The sequence below is a fragment of the Oncorhynchus masou genome, unplaced genomic scaffold (genome assembly GCF_036934945.1).
Source record: "Oncorhynchus masou masou isolate Uvic2021 unplaced genomic scaffold, UVic_Omas_1.1 unplaced_scaffold_1633, whole genome shotgun sequence".
NCBI classification, from domain to species: Eukaryota; Metazoa; Chordata; class Actinopteri; order Salmoniformes; family Salmonidae; genus Oncorhynchus; species Oncorhynchus masou.
This window is the reverse complement of record NW_027006434.1, coordinates 65,266-87,679: the sequence shown is the minus strand read 5'-3', so window position 1 is coordinate 87,679 and position 22,414 is coordinate 65,266. Positions and strand designations below refer to the sequence as shown.

Sequence of the window (22,414 nt, the reverse complement as noted above, 5' to 3'; positions counted from 1 at the left end):
ATTGATGCTGAACAGATCCTTGACTCTATCCGAGTTGATGAGCGACGGGAAGCGAATGATGCCTGTTACAGTAGGCCTTTAGATTGATGCTGAACAGATCCTTGACTCTATCCGAGTTGACGAGCGACGGGAAGCGAATGGTGCCTGTTACAGTAGGCCTTTAGATTGATGCAAAACAGATCCCTGACTCTATCCGAGTTGATGAGCGACGGGAAGCGAATGATGCCAGACAGCCTGCAAAGCCGGCCCAATTTTAAAACTACACCTAAACCAAAACAAATTTCACACTTAATAAGAGTTAGATTAAATTGGCAATAGTCTGATGAGTGACAATATTATCAGTTGCCAAATTGTACATGACGAGATGGGTGCAGCTTGGAATTGACAGAGGCAGGGAAAGGAGCAACTCAAATCCTCCTCAAGAGTCTCAGGTTAAACGTATCAGAAAGAGTCAAATAACTCTCAATGTTCTAGAGGTGCAGCTCTATTTCCAAACATCACTTTTGAATAACAGCACTGTCCATGTGTTCAGCACTCGCACGACAGTGTTTCTCAGGCCACTAAGCACAGACTAGTAATCTGATTAAAATATACATTTTCTTATTCCACAATGTTTCTTTAGACCTGCACAAACTCAATTAGAACAGATTTCTTTGATGGATTTAACTCTTGAACTAGTGGTTTTTGGTTTTTAAGAAACTACTGAAAATGCTATTAATTTATTTTAAAAATATGTTTTCATTCTGTTACCTTAGACCTTCATAAACACAACCAAATTGTTGTTTTTCTGATAGCACAGAGTGCATTCGTGAAGTATTCAGACCCCCTGAAATTTTGTTACAGCCTTATTCTAAAATGGATGAAATAGTTTGACAAAGAAAAAAAAGTTTTTAGAGATGTTCTGAACTGAAATATCACATTTACATAAGTATTCAGACCTCTTTACTCAGTACTTTGCTGAAGCACTTTTAGCAGCGATTACAACTTCCAAGTCTTCTTGAGTATGATGCTACCAGCTTGGCACACCTGTATTTGGGGAGTTTCTCTCATTCTTCTCTGCAGATCCTCTCAAGCTCTGTCAGGTTGGATGGGGAGCGTCACTGCACAGCTATTTTCAGGTCTCTCCAGAGATGTTTGATCAGGTTCAAGTCCGGGCTCTGGCTGGGCCACTCAAGGACATTCAAAGACTTGTCCCGAAGCCACTCCTGCATTGCTGTGTGCTTAAGATCATTGTCCTGTTGGAAGGTGGACCTTCACCCCAGTCTGAGGTCCTGAGCTTCATCAAGGATGTCTCTGTACTTTGCTCCGTTCCTCTTTCCCTCTTTCCTGACTAGAGCTCAATTTAGAGTCTCGTAGCAAAGGGTCTGAATACTTATGTAAAGAAGGAAAGAAAAACCTGTTTTCGCTTTGTCATTATGGGGTATCGTGTGTAGATTGAGTATTTACATATTTTAAAATATATATATATTTTAAATAAATCCATTTTTGAATAAGGCTGTAACATCACAAAAACGTCAAGGGGTCTAAATACTTGTCTGAATGCACTGTATGTATCATTTGTTTATTAGATTGTTAGAATGGGGGTCCAGCGTATGCTAACATTCTCTAGCAGATACTTATAGCTGAAAGGCCTGGCAGTTCTAGTGATGAGTCAACAGGACTACCTAGGCTAATTGTTAAACATTTCTAAACGTTTTAATTATTAACTGTTAGTCGACTAAATAAATACTGCCATGATTTCAACTTATTCAACCTGGTGTTATTTACTCTGGTTAACAGTGTTGAATGTATTTTTTTTTTTTCAGGGTTCAGGAATAGTGAGCAACAATAATTTTGGATTTAGCCTTTCACTCAAGGTCCTGCAACTCATCAAAAGTAAGTCAGACTTTCTGTTCGCCCTGTCGGTTGTACCTAAATGCATTTTTTTGTGTTGCTGTAGCTCTTTCTGCTTTCTGTCTTGATAAGTTGTGGCAGTGGAGCCAGACCTTCATGACAGGAGGATGGGGGACTACCTATCAAACATGGCAGCCTCAAGGCCAGCAGGACCCCAGTAAGTCACCTTTTGCTCAACAGCTAGTCATAAGCACAGCCTGTAAACATTTGGTAACCCTTTCTTGTATTGCGATTAACATCAACTCTGCTAGCCTGATGGAACCAGCCTGATCTGCATTATGTTTTTATTTTTTTAAATCTATTTAACCTTTATTTAAACGAGGCAAGTCAGTTAAGAACAAATTCTTATTTACAATGACGGCCCCTACGCCGGCCAAACTCAGACGACGCTGGGCCACTTGTGCGCCGCCCTATGGGACTCCCAGTCACGGCCGGTTGTAATAGTCTGGATTCGAACCAGGTTGTCTGTAGTGACGCCTCAAGCTGAGATTCAGTGCCTTAGGACCAGTGCGCCACTTGGGAGCCCAAGTGACATTCGTCATTGAAACCAAAGGTGAATGCAGCGATCAGGCTGGTTCCACCAGGCTGAACTTTACAGCAATATCTTGATATCGATACTTCCTCAGCTTAAACATAGTTTTGAAACGATTTTGCACAGAGTTTATATGAAATAGACATATAAAGATGGACTCTGCAAAATGTGGCTAATTTCAGTGTCTTACAAATATCTCTCAAATGTAAGACTCATAAATGCTTACAAGCAGATAAGTCAGAGTTTGAATTGTCCAAGTTATTTCATCTTCTCAGGGCAATTCTCAGTAATCAGTGAAGTAGAGGTTGCTGTGCTTGGGTCAGTTATGCAGTTATCCCTTAGTGGTTTCTGTTAGGATTGGGGAGGGGAAGCTAATCATAAATCTGTCCCTTGGCGGGACTTCACACTGAGCCAAATAGAGCATGAATAGGACAGGAGGAATAGTTCATGTTTAGATGTTTCTGACCCAGCAGTAGGTGTGGTTGGCTGGTTCACCACCACAAACATGTTTAGATGTTTCTGACCCAGCAGTAGGTGTGGTTGGCTGGTGTTAAACACCACCACAAACATGTTTAGATGTTTCTGACCCAGCAGTAGGTGTGGTTGGCTGGTGTTAAACACCACCACAAACATGTTTAGATGTTTCTGACCCAGCAGTAGGTGTTTAGATGTTTCTGACCCAGCAGTGGGTGTGGCTGGCTGGTGTTAAACACCACCACAAACATGTTTAGATGTTTCTGACCCAGCAGTAGGTGTGGTTGGCTAGTGTTAAACACCACCACAAACATGTTTAGATGTTTCTGACCCAGCAGTAGGTGTGGTTGGCTGGTGTTAAACACCACCACAAACATGTTTAGATGTTTCTGACCCAGCAGTAGGTGTGGTTGGCTGGTGTTAAACACCACCACAAACATGTTTAGATGTTTCTGACCCAGCAGTAGGTGTGGTTGGCTATGTTAAACACCACCACAAACATGTTTAGATGTTTCTGACCCAGCAGTAGGTGTGGTTGGCTAGTGTTAAACACCACCACAAACATGTTTAGATGTTTCTGACCCAGCAGTAGGTGTGGTTGGCTAGTGTTAAACACCACCACAAACATGTTTAGATGTTTCTGACCCAGCAGTAGGGTGTGGTTGGCTAGTGTTAAACACCACCACAAACATGTTTAGATGTTTCTGACCCAGCAGTAGGTGTGGTTGGCTGGTGTTAAACACCACCACAAACATGTTTAGATGTTTCTGACCCAGCAGTAGGTGTGGTTGGCTGGTGTTAAACACCACCACAAACATGTTTAGATGTTTCTGACCCAGCAGTAGGTGTGGTTGGCTGGTGTTAAACACCACCACAAACATGTTTAGATGTTTCTGACCCAGCAGTAGGTGTGGTTGGCTGGTGTTAAACACCACCACAAACATGTTTAGATGTTTCTGACCCAGCAGTAGGTGTGGTTGGCTAGTGTTAAACACCACCACAAACATGTTTAGATGTTTCTGACCCAGCAGTAGGTGTGGTTGGCAGGTGTTAAACACCACCACAAACATGTTTAGATGTTTCTGACCCAGCAGTAGGTGTGGTTGGCTAGTGTTAAACACCACCACAAACATGTTTAGATGTTTCTGACCCAGCAGTAGGTGTGGTTGGCTAGTGTTAAACACCACCACAAACATGTTTAGATGTTTCTGACCCAGCAGTAGGTGTGGTTGGCTGGTGTTAAACACGACCACAAACATGTTTAGATGTTTCTGACCCAGCAGTAGGTGTGGTTGGCTGGTGTTAAACACCACCACAAACATGTTTAGATGTTTCTGACCCAGCAGTAGGTGTGGTTGGCTGGTGTTAAACACCACGACAAACATGTTTAGATGTTTCTGACCCAGCAGTAGGTGTGGTTGGCTGGTGTTAAACACCACCACAAACATGTTTAGATGTTTCTGACCCAGCAGTAGGTGTGGTTGGCTAGTGTTAAACACCACCACAAACATGTTTAGATGTTTCTGACCCAGCAGTAGGTGTGGTTGGCTGGTGTTAAACACCACCACAAACATGTTTAGATGTTTCTGACCCAGCGTGTTAAACACCATCCAGGCATAAGACTTATTTAGTTGGGAATGAACTAGGGCTGCACGATTTTGACAAAATAATATTTCACCAAAGATTAATATGATTTGCAATTACGTACCTCTTCTTAACTACTGCAGTCAGTAGCCTACCACCATTACTACTACTACTACTACTACTACAACAAAGGTTTTTCAATCCCATGACAACGTTCTTCACAACCATAGTTCAAGACAAGCAAACATTTTCTTAAGGAAATATTTTTTTTCTATTTCGATGTTTGGAATAGTGGGCACTTTGAATACGGTGTTTTGCAATGAATGAAAAAGCAGAGGATTTTCATTCAGAACATGTCGTTGCACAAACATTCAGATCTCCACCACCACTGGTACCAGTCTATTAGATGGCTAACGTTTGTGAGCCAAATTTCTTTGCCAGCAGCATACCACCCTGCATCCATCTGTCTGGCTGGCCGCTAATCAACTATTCCCCAGGTCGTTGTCTGCGTTCACCCCCTCCTCTCCCCTGTAACTATTCCCCAGGTCGTTGTCTAATCCTCCTCTCCCCTGTAACTATTCCCCAGGTCGTTGTCTAATCCTCCTCTCCCCTGTAACTATTCCCCAGGTCGTTGTCTAATCCTCCTCTCCCCTGTAACTATTCCCCAGGTCGTTGTCTAATCCTCCTCTCCCCTGTAACTATTCCCCAGGTCGTTGTCTAATCCCCTCCTCTCCCCTGTAACTATTCCCCAGGTCGTTGTCTAATCCTCCTCTCCCTGTAACTATTCCCCAGGTCGTTGTCTAATCCTCCTTTCCCCTGTAACTATTCCCCAGGTCGTTGTCTAATCCTCCTCTCCCCTGTAACTATTCCCCAGGTGGGTTGTCTAATCCCTCCTCTCCCCTGTAACTATTCCCCAGGTCGTTGTCTAATCCTCCTCTCCCCTGTAACTATTCCCCAGGTCGTTGTCTAATCCTCCTCTCCCCTGTAACTATTCCCCAGGCGTTGTCTAATCCTCCTCTCCCCTGTAACTATTCCCCAGGGCGTTAATCTGTAAACAGGAATGTATTCTCAGTCAATTTATCTGGTCAAATAATTTAATACCACCTTTATTTAGCTCAGTCAATTAGCATTAGTGGCTAGATACAGCGTGCTAAAAAAAGTACCTCTGTAACTAACAATCTTTTTTCAGGTCGCGCTAGAGGAAGATTCACAAAGTAGATGCATATTATAGATGTCGATGCATATAAAGAAGCAATTGGTAAGCTGCATTGTTTTCACAAATTGGACAAGTCTGTTTGCAATACCGCATGCATTAATATAAGAACTGCACGCTGACAGTGTGAATATAACTTTGGCCAGTCAGGAACTGCACTACCTGCTTGAGTGGCAGGGGGCGGTCTTGGTGTGTGTTCTGCGGGTGCAGGAGGACAGGGTCATCAAATCAAATTGTATTTGTCACGTGAGCCGAATACAACAGGTGTAGCCCTTATCGTGAAATGCTTACTTACAAGCGCTTTACCTAACAATGCCGTTCAAGAAAGAGTTAAGAAAATATTTACAAAAGAAACGAAAGTAAAAACATATATAAAAAGTAACTTGATAAAATAACAATAATGAGACTATATACACTGGGTACTGAGTCAATGTGCGGGGTACAGGTTAGTCGAGAGTAATTTGTACATGTAGGTAGGGGTAAAGTGACTATGCATAGATAATAAACAGCAAGTAGCAGCAGTGTAAAAACAAATAGGGGGTGTCAATGTAAATAGTCCGGGTGGCCATTTGATGAATTGTTCAGCAGTCTAATGGCTTGGGGTAGAAGATGTTAAGGAGCCTTTTGGTCATAGACTTGGCGCTCCCATACCGTTTGCCATGCGGTAGCAGAGAGCAGTCTAGGACTTGGGTGACTGGAGTCTTTTTGACAACTTTTTTGGCTTTTCTCTGACACCTGGATGGCAGGAAGCTTGGCCCCAGTGATGTACTGGGTTGTACTACCCTCTGTAGTGCCTTGCCGGTCGGAGGCATCAGCAGTTGCCATACCAGGCAGTAATGCAACCAGGCAGTGATGCTCTCTGGTGGTGCAGCTGTATAACTTTGCGGATCTGAGGACCCATGCCAAATTATTTCAGTCTCCTGAGGGTGAAAATGTGTTGTCGGTGCCCTCTTCACGACTGTCTTGGTGTGATGGACCATGATATTTGTTTGGTGATGTGGACACCAGGAACTTGAAACTCTCAATCCGCTCCACTACACCCCGGTTGATGTTATGGGGGCCTGTTTTGCCTGCCTTTTTCTGTAGTCCACCATCAGCTTCTTTGTCTTGCTCACATTAAGGAGAGGTTGTTGTCCTGGCACCACACTGCCAGGTCTCTGACCTCCTCCCTATAGGCTGTCTCATCGTTGTTGGTGATCAGGCCAACCACTGTTGTGTCATCAGCAAACTTAATGATGGTGTTGCAGTCGTGGGTGAACAGGGAGTACAGGAGGGGACTAAGTTGCTGCCTATCTTTACCACCTGGGGCCGGCCCATCAGGGTCCTTCGCTTAGTGATGAGCTTTGTGGGCGCTATGGTGTTGGAACGCTGAGCTACAGCTGAGCTGAGCTGTAGTCAATGAACAGCATTCTCACATAGTTGTTCCTTTTGTATAGGTGGGAAAGGGCAGTGTGGAGTGCGATTGAGATTGTGTCGTCTGTGGATCTTTTGGGGAGGTATGAGAATTGGAGTGGCTCATTGACGTGAGCCATGACCAGCCTTTCAAAGCACTTCATGGCTTATGACGTGAACGCTACGGTGGTAATCATTTAGGCAGGTTACCTTCTCTTCCTTGGGCACAAGGACTATGGTGGTCTGCTTGAAACGTAGGTATTATAATTAGTCAGGGAGAGGTTGAAAATTGGCAGTTTGTCCGCACGTGCTTTCAGTACACGTCCTGGTAATCCGTCTAGCCCTGCGGCTTTGTGAATGTTGACCTGTTTAAAGGTCTGCTTCCGTCGGCTGCCAAGAGCATGATCACACAGTCATCTGGAACAGCTGGTGCTCTCATGCATGCTTCAGTGTTGCTTGCCTCGAAGCGAGCATAAAAGGCATTTAGCTCATCTGGAAGGCTCGCCTCACTGGGCAGCTCGCGGCTGGGAATCCTTTTTGTAATACGTATTAGTTTTCAAGCCCTGCTACATCTGACCAGCGATAAGTCTTAATCCTGTAATGGCACAAAATCATAAATCCTACCTATTTCTACTAGTTATCTTAAAATCTGATTTTAAGCCTAACCATTGTGCTAACCTTATGCCTAACCTTAAATCAAGACCAAAAAGCAATGTTTGTTCTCATTAATCTTTACAATATAGCCAATTTTGACTTTGTGGCTGTGGTCACTAGTGGAAACCGGAGGACAGTGAGAGACCACTCGAACATCCGACAAATCATAAGTAACAACGAGTAAACTATAGAAACAATGTTCCATGCGGCTGAGGGGTATTTCAAAGTATCGCACACAGCCTCTTGCGATATGGACATTGCAATTTCGATGCGAATTGGATTAATCATGCAGCCCTAGAATGAACCAGGTCTAGTAGGTACACATTAGAGTTCATCCACTCCTCTTTTGCTTGTAAGCCAATTGAAGGGGTTAGTCTGTTATGGCTTGAACCAATTTCATTGGCGAAACAGAAATGTTCTACAAATAACAAAACAATTGTCAGAAGGGCTTCTGAGGAAAATTAAAATATAAGTTGACTACTATTCACCGAATCAAGTGAGTTCTGACAGCTTTGGGCCAAATGCTGCAAAGCAAATACATATCCCCAAATGTTAGAGAACTTATCCCCAAATGTTGGAGCCCATCTTAAATACACTGGTATTTGTCATATGTTTAATACAATGTTGTATTATTTGGGTACAGGTCACAATGGACCCCAAGCAGGCCAGATGGACTACTCTAAAGCATGGGAGCAGTATTATAAAAAGCTAGGCAAGTGCTCATGAGACCATACAAACCCTGTCTTACCCATGTGACTTTTCGAACAAATGCAATATTCAGAGTTTTGTTTTTCAGTAACTTTGCTTTATTGTGACAATTTAGTGCAACTGCATCAAAGCTTGAGGTTCAGCATTTAGCGCAGTATATCCCCAGTAGTAGACATTGCAGATAATGCAATGATTATGATTCTCCATGTCCACCTTCATGGCCCTTTCTGTGTTTGCAGGCCAAAATACCCAGATTATTGTCCATGACTATAACAAAGCATGGGAGGATTAATATAAGAAATTGTAGGCTCATTCATTTTGTCAGTTGTCTTTAGACATAGTCAAGGTTTAGAAATAGGATTGTGCTAGCGTTATTTGATGCTGTTTTCTCACAATGTCTTTAGGTCAGACATCTCAGCAGCAGAGCTCGCTCCCAGAATACAGCGCGGCTGTGGCAGAGTATTACAGGCAGCAGGGAGCGTACCTCTGGCCGGGTGCACAGGCAACCCAGGGCCCAGGTCTTCAGGTAATGTACAACACAGCCAAACTTGTACTCACAATGGCTTTAAACAGCTCTCTAAGCAGTGGTCTTTGCCTCTAGACAGCTCTGTCTGCCTCTAAACAACTTTCTCTAAACATGACCTAAACAGCCTTTTGTCTCTAAACTACATTGTAAACTCAGCAAAAAAAGAAACGTCCTCTCACTGTCAACTGCGTTTATTTTCAGCAAACGTAACGTGTAAATATGTGTATGAACATAAGATTCATCAACTGAGACATAAACTGAACAAGTTCCACAGACATGTGACTAACAGAAATGGAATAATGTGTTCCTGAACAAAGGGGGTCAAAAGTAACAGTCAGTATCTGGTGTGGCCACCAGCTGCATTAAGTACTGCTCCTCCTCATCTCCTCATGGACTGCGCCAGATTTGCCAGATCTTGCTGTGAGATGTTATCCCACTCTTCCACCAAGGCACCTGCAAGTTCCCAGATATTTCTGGGGGGAATGGCCCTAGCCCTCAACCTCCGATCCAACTGGTCCCAGACGTGCTCAATGGGTTTGAGATCCGGGCTTTTCGCTGGCCATGGCAGAACACTGACATTCCTGTCTTGCAGGAAATCATGCACAGAACGAGCAGTATGGCTGATGGCATTGTCATGCTGGAGGGTCATGCCAGGATGAGCCTGCAGGAAAGGTTTCACATGAGGGAGGAGGATGTCTTCCCTGAAACGCACAGCGTTGAGATTGCCTGCAATGACAACAAGCTCAGTCCGGTGATGCCCCTCCACCTCCAAATCAATCCCGCTACAGAGAACAAGCCTCGGTGTAACGCTCATTCCATCGACGATAAACGCGACTCCGACCATCACCCTGTTGAGACAAAACCGCGAACAGCACTTTTTGCCAGTCCTGTCTGGTCCAGCGACGGTGGGTTGGTACCCATAAGCAACGTTGTTGCCGGTGTTGTCTGGTGAGCACCTGCCTTACAACAGGCCTACAAGCCCTCAGTCCAGCCTCTCTCAGCCTATTGCGGACAGTCTGAGCACTGATGGAGGGATTGTGCGCTCCTGGTGTAACTTGGGTAGTTATTGCCATCCTGTACCTGTCCCGCAGGTGTGATGTTCGGATGTACCGATCCTGTGCAGGTGTTGTTACATGTGGTCTGCACTACGAGGATGATCAGCTGTCTGTCCTGTCTCCTTGTGGCGCTGTCTTAGGCGTCTCACAGTACGGGCGTTGCAATTTATTGTCCTGGCCACATCTGCCGTCCTCATGCCTCCTTGCAGCCTAAGGCACATTCACACAGTTGAGCAGGGACCCTGGGCATCTTTCTTTTGCTGTTTTTCTGGGTCAGTAGAAAGGCCTCTTTAGTGTCATAAGTTTTCAGGACTATGACCTTAATTGCCTACCGTCTGTAAGCTGTTCGTGTCTTAACGACCGTTCCACAGGTGCATGTTCATTAATTGTTTATGGTTCATTGAACAAGCATGGGAAACGGTGTAACAATGAAGATCTGTGAAGTTATTTGGATTTTTATGAATTATCTTTGAAAGACAGGGTCTTGAAAACGGGACGTTTCTTTTTTGCTGAGTTTATGTGCCTCTCTCTTATCATCTCTTTTTTTGTCTCTAACCCGCTCTGTTTTTGCCTCTAAACAGCGCCGTCTCTCGCTTCTCGTTCTCTAAACAGATTTTCTGCTTCTAAACCGCTCTGTCTCTGCCTCAGTCTTTAAATTGCTCTGTTTCTACCCCTAAACAGTGCACTGCCTCTCAGCACAGCACTGTGTCTGCCTCTCTGCACAGCTCTGCCTTTAAACATACAGTGCCTTCAGAAAGTATTCATACCCCTGGACTTATTACACATTTTGTTGTGTTGCAGCCTGAATTCAAAGTGGAATAAATTGATTACAAACTATACCTCATAATGACATTGTTTTTAGACATTTTAGCAAATTTATTGAAAAGGAAATCTGTAATTTACATAACCCCGAATGTAGAAGCACCTTTAGCGGTGATTACAGCTTTGAGTCGTCTTTGGTATGTCTATCAGCTTTTCACATCTGGATTTGGGGATTTTGTCCCATTCCTTGCAGATTTTCTCAAGCTCTTAAGTTAGATTGGGAGTGGTGGTGAACAGCTTTGGCTTGAATGTATTCAGTCTGGATTTGGTGGGCCACTCAAGGACTTTCACATTATTGTTCTAATGCCATTTTGCTTTGGCTGTATGCTTGTTTGTCCTTTTGGAACATTCTTGTCCCCATTCTTTTTGCTCTGCAGATTTTCCCTGTATTTGGCTCCATTCAACTCTTAAGTTAGATCCCCACAGAATGATGCTGAACACTATGCATGGTAGCAATAGTGTTAAGAGGGTGATAGGCTGTGCTGTTTTCTCCAGACATATTGCTTTGCATCCAGGACAAAGTTACAATTTTGTCTCATCAGACCACAGACCCACGGGCCTTTTTGCCACCAAACTCCAGACGAACTGTTGTGCACTTTCTCTCAGGAGTGGCATCCATCTGGCCACTCTCCCATAAATCTCAGATTAGTGAAGTGCTCTAGAGACTGTTGTCCTTCTTGCAAGTTCTCCCATCTCATACAATGAACTCTGTTGTTCTGTCAGTGTTGTCATGACTTGACTTTCATTAATCTGATGATTCATTTAATCCACTAATTAATTGTTACCCGATTTAAAACTTTTTATTTGATTTTTTTAATCATGTAACAGTTAACTCATTAGAAATTTGGGGCAACACGGAAGAAGTTGTAAATAATCGATAAAATTGAAGACTGGATGATCTGTGTTCAATACAAGGAAGATAACAAACTGACGCTAGCTTTCTGGTCACGCGCCTCTATCAAACGGGACACATGAAGTGACCCTCGTTTTGAACAGGGCTACTTCTTCATTACACAAGGAATAACCTCAACCAATTTCTAAAGACTGGTGACATCCAGTGGAAGCGATAGCAACTGCAAGCAAGTCCCTTAGAAATCTGGAAAACCATTGAAAAAAAAAATCTGAATGGTTTGTCCTCCGGGTTTTGTCTGCTACATAAGTTCTGTTATACTCACAGACATGATTCAAACAGATTTAGAAACTTCAGTGTTTTCTATCCAAATCTACTAATAATATGCATATCTTATCTTCTGGGGATGAGCAGGCAGTTGAATTTGGGCATGCTTTTCATCCAAAATTCCAAATGCTGCCCCCTACTCTAGAGAAGTTTTAAGCCATTTTGCCACAACTTTGGAAGTATGCTTGGGGTCATTGTCCATTTGGAAGACCCATTTGCGACCAAGCTTTAACTTCCTGACTGATGTCTTGAGATGTTGCTTCAATATATCCACATCATTTTGATGATGCCATCTATTTTTGAAGTGCACCAGTCCCTCCTGCAGCAAAGCACCATCACAACATGATGCTGCCACCCCGTGCTTCAAGGTTGGGATGGTGTTCTTTGGCTTGCAAGCCTCCCGCTTTTTTCTCCAAACGTAACGATGGTCATTATGGCCAAACAGTTCTATTTTTGTTTCATCAGACCAGAGCACATTTCTCCAAAAAGTACGATCTTTGTCCCCATGTGCAGTTGCAAACCGTGGTCTGGCTTTATTTATGGCGGTTTTGGAGCAGTGGCTTCTTCCTTGCTGAGCGGCCTTTCAGGTTATGTCAATATAGACTCATTTTACTGTGGATATACAGTGCCTTGCGAAAGTATTCGGCCCCCTTGAACTTTGCGACCTTTTGCCACATTTCAGGCTTCAAACATAAAGATATAAAACTGTATTTTTTTGTGAAGAATCAACAACAAGTGGGACACAATCATGAAGTGGAAACATTTATTGGATATTTCAAACTTTATTGGATATTTCCTCCAGCGTTTTCACAGGGTCTTTATTGAAAAACATTCATCTCTAGGAGACAGAACTGAAAAATTGGAAGTGCAAAATTATTCAAATAGTGAGCCAACATGTTTTATTTCCCTGACTGATCAAAACTTTTTCATGCTCTCTGCAGCAGACATCTCATCTCCAATCTCAGTATCGAATCGCAAAACAAATAGATTCAGTCGCAATGCTTAATGTGATGATATCTCTGAATGATCAGTGAAATAATCTGTCTAATGTTGACCAAAGTAGATGTCCTAACTGACTTGCCAAAACTATAGTTTGTTAACAAAAAATGTGTTATGGTTGAAAAAATGAGTTTTAATCCACCTAAGTGTTTAATCAAGTCTAAACAGAATACTGCATATAAAACCACGCATCCTGTTGGTGCACTGTGTAAGACCAGGTAGTCTCAGAGATTTGTCAACGTTAATTGTGAACCTCACGTGTAGTCATGACAGAGATTTGCATCATGAAGAACAAGTCTGGAACACACCACTGTGCTCTGGGAAACTTCCAACAATCTAGAAAGAGTTTTATACCCTTCCCCAGATACAATGTAAATAGTCCAAGTGGCTATTGACCATTTTTGCTGTGCGGTAGGGGTCTTCCTCTGACACCGCCTAGTATATAGGTCCTGGATGTCAGGAAGCTTAGCCCCAGTGAGGTACTGGGCCATTTGCACTACCCTCTGTTGCACCTTACGGTCAGATGCGGAGCCATACCAGGTGGTGATGCAACCAGTCAGGATGCTCTCGATGGTGCAGCTGTAGAACTTTTGAGGATCTGGGGACCCATGCCAAATCTTTTCAGTCTCCTAAGGGGTGTAAATGTGTTGCTGTGTCCTCTTCACAACTGTCTTGATGTGTTTAGACCATGATAGTTTGTTGATGATGTGGACACCAAGGAACTTGCAACTCTCGACCTGCTCCACTTCAGTCCCGTCAATGTTTTTTTTATGTAACTAGGCAAGTCCGTTAAGAACAAATTCTTATTTACGTTGATGGCCAAACCCAGACAACGCTGGGCCAATTGTACGCAGCCCTATGAGACTCCCAATCACGGCCGAAAGTGATACAGTCTGGATTCAAACCAGAGACTGTCGTGAAGCCTCTTGCACTGAGATGCAGTGCCTTAGTCTGCTACACCACTCGGGAGCCTTGTTAACGGGGCCTGTTCAGCCCTCCTTTTCATGTAGTCCATGATCAGCTACTTTGTCTTGCTCACATTGAGAGAGAGGTTGTAGTCCTGGCACCACACTGCCAGGTCTCTCTTAACATTGTCCTGATCAGGACAATGATATGTCGTCAGCAAATGTAATGATGGTGTTGGAGTTGTGCTTGGCCACGCAGTCATGGGTGAACAGGGAATACAGGAGGGGACTAAGCACACACCCCTGAGGGGCCCCAGTGTTGAGGATCAATGTGGCAGATGTGTTGTTGCCTAACCTTACCACCTGGGGCGGCCCATCAGGAAGTCCAAGACCATGTTGCAGAAGGAGATGTTTAGTCCCAGGGTCCTTAGCTTAGAGATGAGCTTTGTGGGCTCTATTGTGTTGAACGCTGAGTTGTAGTCAATGAACAGCATTCTCACATAGGTGGTCCAGATGGGAAAGGGCAGTGTGGAGTGCGATTGAGATGGCGTCATCTGTGGACCTGTAGGGGTGGTATGCGAATTGGAGTGGGTCTAGGGTTTTTGGTATGATGGTGATGATGTGAGCCATGACGAGCCTTCCAAAGCACTTCATGGCTACCGATGTGAGTGTTACAGGATGGTAATCATTTAGACAGGTTTTTCTTGGGCAAAGGGACTATGGTGGTCTGTTTGAAACATGTAGGTACCATCTCAGGGAGAGGTTGAAAATGTCAATGAAGACATTAGCCAGTTGATCTGCGCATGCTTTGACTACACGTCCTGGTAATCCGTCTTGCCCCGTGACTTTGTGAACTCGGCTACGGAGAGCTTGATCAGTCGGACGGAACATGTGGTGCTCTCATGCATGCTTCAGTGTTGCTTGTCTCAAAGTGAGTATAACATGCATTTAGCTTGTCTGGTAGGCTCGTGTCACTGGGCAGCTCGTGGCTGGGTTTCTCTTTTTCGTCCGTAATAGCCCTACCTCATCCGATGAATGTCAGAGCCGGTGTTGTAGGATTCAGTCTTATTCCTGTATTGACGCTTTGCCTGTGATGGTTCGTCTGAGGGCATAACGGGATTTCTTATAAGCGTCCGGATTAATGTCTCGCTCCTTGAAAGCGGCAGCTCTAGCCTTTTATGTAGGTGTGGATGTTGCCTGTAATCCATAGCTTCTGGTTGGGAAATGTACGTACGTTTACTGTGGGGACGACGTCGTCAATGCTCTTATTGATGTTGGCAGTGACTGAGGTGGTATACTCCTCAATGCCATTGGATGAATCCCGGAACATATTCCAGTCTGTGTTAGCAAAACAGTCCTGTAGCGTAGCATCCGAGTCATCGGGTGGCAGGGTAGCCTAGTGGTTAGAGCGTTGGACTAGTAACCGGAAAGTTGCGGTTCAAACCCCCGAGCTGACAAGGTACAAATCTGTCGTTCTGCCCCTGAAGTGGCAGTTAAACCACTGTTCCCAGGCCGTCATTGAAAATAAGAATTTGTTTTTAACTGACTTGCCTGGTTAAATAAAGGTAAAATTTTAAAAAAAAGAAAAATCTGACCACTTCCATATTGAGCGAGTCACTGGTGCTTCCTGATTTAGTTTTTGCTTGTTAGCAGAAATCAGGAGGATATAATTATGCTCAGATTTGCCAAATGAAGGGCGTGGGAGAGCTTTGTATGCTTCTCTGTGTGTGGAGTAAAGGTGGTCGGGGAGTTGAATTTTTTTCATCTGGTTGCACATGTGACATGCTGGTAGAAATGAGATAAACGGATTTCAGCTTTCCTGCATTAAAGTCCCCGGCCACTTGGAGCGCCACTTCTGGATGAGCATTTTCTTGTTTGCTTAAGGCCTAATACAGCTTGCACGTTGGCCAGTAATACGGAGGGTAGTGGTGGTTTACTCACTCGCCAACAAATTCTCATAAGGCACCCAGACCTCCGCACCCTGTATTTCCTTCTTTTCTTCACGCGAATGATGGGGATTTGGGCCTGGTCTCCAGGAAGCAGTATATCCTTCACATCTGACTTATTAATTAAAGAAAAAAATCTTTGTCCATTTCGAGGTGAGTAATCTCTGTTCTGATGTCCAGAAGCTCTTTTCGGTCATAAGAGACGGTAGCAGCAACATTAACAGCAGTCATCCCCTCCAGCGCCATTATCTAGTGTTGGAGTCATGCGTGGCTCGTGGGTGAACAGGAGGGGACTCAGTACACACCACTGTGGGGCCCCTGTGCTGAGGGTCAGCATGGCAGAGGGGATGTTGCCTGACCACCTGGGAATCGACCTGTCAGGAAGTCCAGGATCCAGTTGCATCCCCAGAGTCGTAGCTGGTGACAAGCTTGGAGGGGACAATGGTTTTGAATGCTGAGCTGTGGTCAATGAAGGCACTCTTATAGGTATTCCTCTTTTCTTGGTGGGTGAGGGCGGGTGAACAGTGTGGAGAGCAGGGATAGTGCGTCATCTATGCATCTGTTGGGTCTATGGCAAATTAGTGTGTCTCGAATGGTGGAGTTGATGTGTGCCATAATCAGCCTCTCAAGCACTTCATGATTACAGAGGTGAGTGCTACTGGTAGTCATTGTGGCATAAAGCCTTAGAGTTATTGAGGACAGGAATGATGCTGGCCATCTTCAAATTTGAGACTGGGACAAGGAGAGGTTGAAAGTACCTTAATATGCCTGACAGCTTTTCTTTGCAACTCTGCCTAACCAGCATCCTGGAGTCGCCTCTTCACTGTTGACATTGTGACTGGTGTACTATTTAATGAAGCTGCCAGTTGAGGACTTGTGAGGTGTCTGTTTTAAACTAGACACTCAAATGTTCTTGTCCTCTTGCTCAGTTGTGCACCGGGGCCTCCCACTCCCCTTTCTATTCTGGTTAGAGCCAGTTCCCGCATGGAATAGTCTTAATTTCTCAGAACGAGAATAGACTGACGAGTTTCAGAAGAAAGTTCTTTGTTTCTGGCTATTTTGAGCCTGTAATCGAACCACAAATGCTGATGCTCCAGATACTCAAGTAGTATAAAGTTTTATTGGAACACAGGAGTGATGGTGACAGTTTTATTGCTTCTTTGATCAGACCAACAGTTTTCAGCTGTGCTAACATAATTGTAAAAGTGTTTTCTAATGATCAATTAGCCTTATAAAATGATAAACTTGGATTAGCTAACACAACGTGCCATTGGAACACATGAGTGATGGTTGCTGATAATGGGCTTCTGTACGCCTGTGTAGATAATCCATAAAACAAATCTGCCGATTCCAGCTACAATAGTCATTTACAACATTAACAATGTCTACATTGTATTTCTGATCAATTTTATGTTAATTTAATTATAGGTTGACCAATTATGATTTTCAACGACGATAGCGATTATTGGAGGACCAAAAGCCGGTACCAATGTTCAATTTGGTTTAAATAGTGCGAAAACACAGTGATGGAGAAGAAAGTAAAAGTGCAATATGTGCCCTGTAAAAAGGTTAACGTTTAAGTTCCTTGCTCAGAACATGAGAACATATGAAAGCTGGTGGTTCCTTTTAACATGAGTCGTCAATATTCCCAGTAAAAGGGCACAAGGCGGGACCCAGATGCAGACACGGAGGCAGATGGTTTGAGTCTTTTCTATTTATTAATCAATCCAAAAAGGGTAGGCAAGAGAATGGTCAAAACCAGTTCAGAGTCCAGGAGGTACAGAGTGACAGGCAGGCTTGAGGTCAGGGCAGGCAGGTGGGTACGGAGTCAGAAAACAGGCAAGGGTCAAATCCGGAGGACAAGCAAAAAGAGAATTAGAAGCAGGAATACAGGAAAACACGCTGGTTGACTTTTTTTTTACATTTATTTAACTAGGCAAGTCAGTTAAGAACAAATTCTTATTTTCAATGACGGCCTAGGAACAGTGGGTTAACTGCCTGTTCAGGGGCAGAACGACAGAGCTGTACCTTGTCAGCTCGGGGATTTGAACTTGCAACCTTCCGGTTACTAGTCCAACACTCTAACCACTAGGCTAACCCACTTGGCAAAACATACAAGACGAACTGGCACAGAGAGACAGGAAACACCGGGATAAATACACCAAAGCAAATATGAGCGACACCTGGAGGGGTGGAGACAATCACAAAGACAGGGGAAAAGATCAGGGTGTGACACCCAGTTAATAAGTTTTAGGTTGTAGTTATTATTTTTGGACTATTTCTCGCTATACCATTTGTATTTCATATACCTTTGACTATTATGATTTTTCAACGCCAATTTATTGGAGGACAAAAAAAGCCGATACTGATTAATCGGCCTATTTTAAAAAAATAAATAAAATTATATATATAAATATTTTGTAATAATGACAATTGCAATAATACTGAATGAACACTTTTATTTTAACTTAATATAATACATATGGGCTTTTGAATGGGTGTTTCTTAAGGTGATTCTTATGTGCGAGTCAAAATTCCCATGACACCTTCTAGCAAAATCTGAAAAGCGGTTCGTTCATTCATTTATTCCATAAGATATTTTTTTAGATTAACTTAAAATAAGGTCTGTTTTCGTGTAGGTAGCTTACACCACCAATTTTATAACTGTGTAGATATCCATAGGACAAGGTAACTCTGATCAATATTGGCTAAATATAAGCGAAGGTCATTTTTTTGTAGAGTGGATTTATGAAAATATGTTGCCAAACGTTACCTTATCCTAGTGAGATTTACATGGGTATCAAAACGCAGAGGTGGTTTAAGCACGAAACAGACCTTATTTGAAGTAGATCAAGACATTCTCAATGGAAGACATGAACGGTAAAATTACGAAGGAACCCTTTCAAGTTCAGCCGCAAGTTATTACAGGAATTACAGCGCGTCAACTATTTCTCTCTAAACCATATACCTTTGACTATTACGAGCCTGCTGCTGCCTACCACCCCTCAGTCAGACTGCTCTATCAAATCATAGACTTAACTATAATAAACACACAGAAATACGAGCCTTGGTTCAAATCCGGAAACTATCACCTCGAAAACAAAAACGTTTATTCTGTTCCGTATTTTATCTAACGGGTGGCATCCATGAGTCTAAATATTCCTGTTACATTGCACAACCTTAAATGTTATGTCATAATTACGTAACATTCTGGCAAATTAGTTCGCAAAGAGTCAGGCGGCCCAAACTGTTGCATATACACTGACTCTGCGTGCAATGAACGCAAAGAGAAGTGACACAATTTCACCTGGTTAATATTACCTGCTAACCTGGATTTCTTTTAGCTAAATATGCAGGTTTAAAAATATATACTTGTGTATTGATTTTAAGAAAGGCATTGATATTTATGGTTAAATACACATTGGAGCAACGACAGTCGTTGATTGTTTTTATAAGATAAGTTTAATGCTAGCTAGCAACCTACCTTGGCTTACTGCATTCGCGTAACAGGCAGGCTCCTCGTGAGGCAGGTGGTTAGAGCGTTGGACTAGTTAACTGTAAGGTTGCAAGATTGAATCCCCTGAGCTGACAAGGTAAAAATCTCTCGTTCTGTCTCGTTCCTGGCCGTCATTGAAAAGAAGACTGTGTTCTTAACTGACTTGCCTTAAATAAAGATTAAATAAAGATGTAAAAGAAAAAAAAATCTGCCCAAAAATACCGTTTTCCGATTGTTATGAATAGTTGAAATCGGCCCTAATTAATCGGCCATTCCGATTAATCGGTCGACCTCGAGGAACCGTTCCGTATTTTATCTAACAGGTGGCAATCCTAAGTCTAAATGTTGCTGTTACATTGTACAACCTTCACTGTTATGTCATAATAATGTAAAATTCTGGCCAATTAATTACGGTCTGGTGGCCCAAACTGCTGCATATAACCGAACTCTGCTTGCACCTGCTAACATTAATTTATTTTAACTACATATGCAGGTTTAAAAAATATATACTTGTGTATTGATTTTAAGAAAGGTATTGATGTTTATGGTTAGGTGCAACGATTGTGCTTTTTTCGCAAATACACTTTTGTTAAATCATCACCCGTTTGAAGTAGGCTGTGATTCGATGATAAATTAACAGGCACCGCATTGATTATTTGCAACGCAGAACAAGCTAGTTAACCTAGTAATATCATCAACCATGTGAAGATTGATTGTTTTTTTATAAGATACGTTTAATGCTAGCTAGCAACTTACCTTGGCTCCTTGCAGCCACAAGGTCCTTTCGATGCTGCACTCGCGTAACAGGTGGTCAGCCTGCCACACAGTCTCCTCCAGGATTGCAATGTAATCGGTCATAATCGGCATCCAAAAATGCCGATTATGAAAACTTGAAATCGGCCCTAGTTAATCGGCCATGCCGATTAATCGGTCGGCGTCTAATTTTAATGGACAAAAAATGTGCTTTTCTTCCAAAACAAGGACCTTTCTTAAGTGACCCCAAACTTTTGAACGGAAGTGTAGGTTTTCTTACTTGTTCAGCTAGTTATTTCTCTTATCCTGGTGGAATACAACAGTCACGATAAGAGCTGAAAACTCCCTCGGGAGGTAGAAGGGTCGGCATTTGACCATCAGGTATTCCAAGACCGGTGAATAGTGGGTCGACACTTCCACCGCACTGGAGTTAGCACACCACTTGGAGTTGATGTGGAGGCAAACCCGAGTGACTACATTCGCCAGTAGAATGGAGGGAAGAGGTTGCCGGTTTATCCTTTTTGCCTTAATCTCGCATGGACTCCCCCTTGCCTCTCTAATGCCAGCATTTCCTCTTGGGTAGCCCGATAATTGGGTCGGAGTACTTTCTGAAGGCACTGTATATGTTAAAGCCAAGTCTTGAAAAGTTTACAGGCATGCGTGTATTGGTGTGTGCTGTTGCATGAATGAAGGTAAACAACACAACATTTTCCTCTTTGTAATATCTTTCAGGAGCATTAGAGTGGACGCCGTCTTATGAAGATTCTGGAATCATTGAGATGATGAAAACAGAGCTATTAACAGTACTATTGAGGTTTCTAAAGTATATTTTCAACACTTTGCGGCTTACCTTTCCTTTTTGTAATGCACTAGCTATAGAATAACAAAAAAATAATTCATAAATCTATTTCTTTTTCTTTTTTTCTTATTTTATTTTATTTTTTTACCTAAAACTGATATTTTACTGGGCAATTTGGAATACCCTCTGGTCTTGAGAATATAACTTTCTTTTTTTTTTGATCAAACTTGAACTTAAAATGTGTCGGTGTGGCTTTGAACAAAATGCAGTATAATCTATTTTGTCCAGTTTTAGCAATAAAATGGTATTGGCTTAGCAGTCTTGAGTATTGAGTATAATGACAGTTTTGTTTTTGTAAACTATGTTTTAAACATGTGCTTGTGATGATTTGTGTTTTTACGTAGACATTTTTTTGTTGAGAGATTGAAATGTAATGTATTATTGTTGGAAAAAGTTTTCTTTGTACTAAATTCCTGGTATGGTGTCTAATTTCTTATTTAATCCTGTTATTCTTCTGTGTTATTGTTTTGTTTTCTGTTCAGGGAGGTGCAATATCTCGTTTCGGTTTGCAGACAAATATGTTGACAAAAATGAGTTCTTATTCCTACATTAGAAATCTTAGGTTTAAGCCTAAGTGTAATAAATGATTGTCAAAATGATCTGTTAAGGGGTTATTATTATGAGTTTGATTTAATCTTGTATGTATCCTTATGTACATGGGTATTTAAGTATATTTGTTGAATAAGGATTGTTTGTGTAGTTTTCACATGGATGCTCTCCCAATTTTCTGTATTCACTGCTCAAATATGGTAAATATGTTTCGAAATTTGATGTTGCATCTCTCACCAAGTGCAAATATAAACCCAGTATACACTCTGTGCTCAAGACTGCTAAGCCTTTCTTTCATTCTACCTGTTAAAAATATTTGTTTTTGTATGGCAAATGTGTGTACCCCCTAGCTTCCACAATATCCCAACCAGAACACTCTGTTACTCGCTAACATGATTGTTTTTGTGTGAGCAAGAATGTATGCTATGATTTGTTACATGATTACTGTCTCTACTATATTTTCTAATGACAAGGCATACTGTATCCTCTGATTATATTTTGATTTTTTTTTCTCATATGCACAGCTAACGATGTATTTAAAAGTAGTAATTTTTTTGTTTCTGGGGCAGTTGATACCATTTGGGCTATTGTAAAGCACATTCCTGTTTTGAAATGTTTGCTGCCTTTTCAATGGCAAATTAGCTTAACTGCAGAGTTACCCAGAGAGCCATATCACTGGACTAACAAATTCATTGTTCTGTAGCATACTGTGTGATTTAGATACCTAAAGTTTTATATGCCATAAACATGAATAGAGGCAATATATATTCTCACTAGTTTATTTCTATGCTTTCTTTACTCTTTGACTCAAAGTAATTTGCCACAATTGCTTTTGTGGTGAAAATATAGAATCTTTATTTTTGTACTGTTAAAAAGT

At 42.4% G+C, this 22,414-nt stretch overlaps 1 protein-coding gene across 1 annotated transcript; it reads left to right on the top strand.

The window, feature by feature from the left end:
• Positions 1 to 1,984: 1,984 nt before the first annotated feature.
• LOC135531539 (far upstream element-binding protein 3-like) lies at positions 1,985 to 21,594 on the top strand. The gene is made up of 4 exons (XM_064959556.1): positions 1,985 to 2,050; positions 8,386 to 8,454; positions 8,855 to 8,976; positions 20,862 to 21,594. Exons 1-4 carry the CDS (start codon positions 1,990 to 1,992, stop codon positions 20,868 to 20,870), a joined length of 261 nt encoding a protein of 86 aa, XP_064815628.1. The 5' UTR covers positions 1,985 to 1,989; the 3' UTR covers positions 20,871 to 21,594.
• The last annotated feature ends 820 nt before the right edge of the window (positions 21,595 to 22,414 follow it).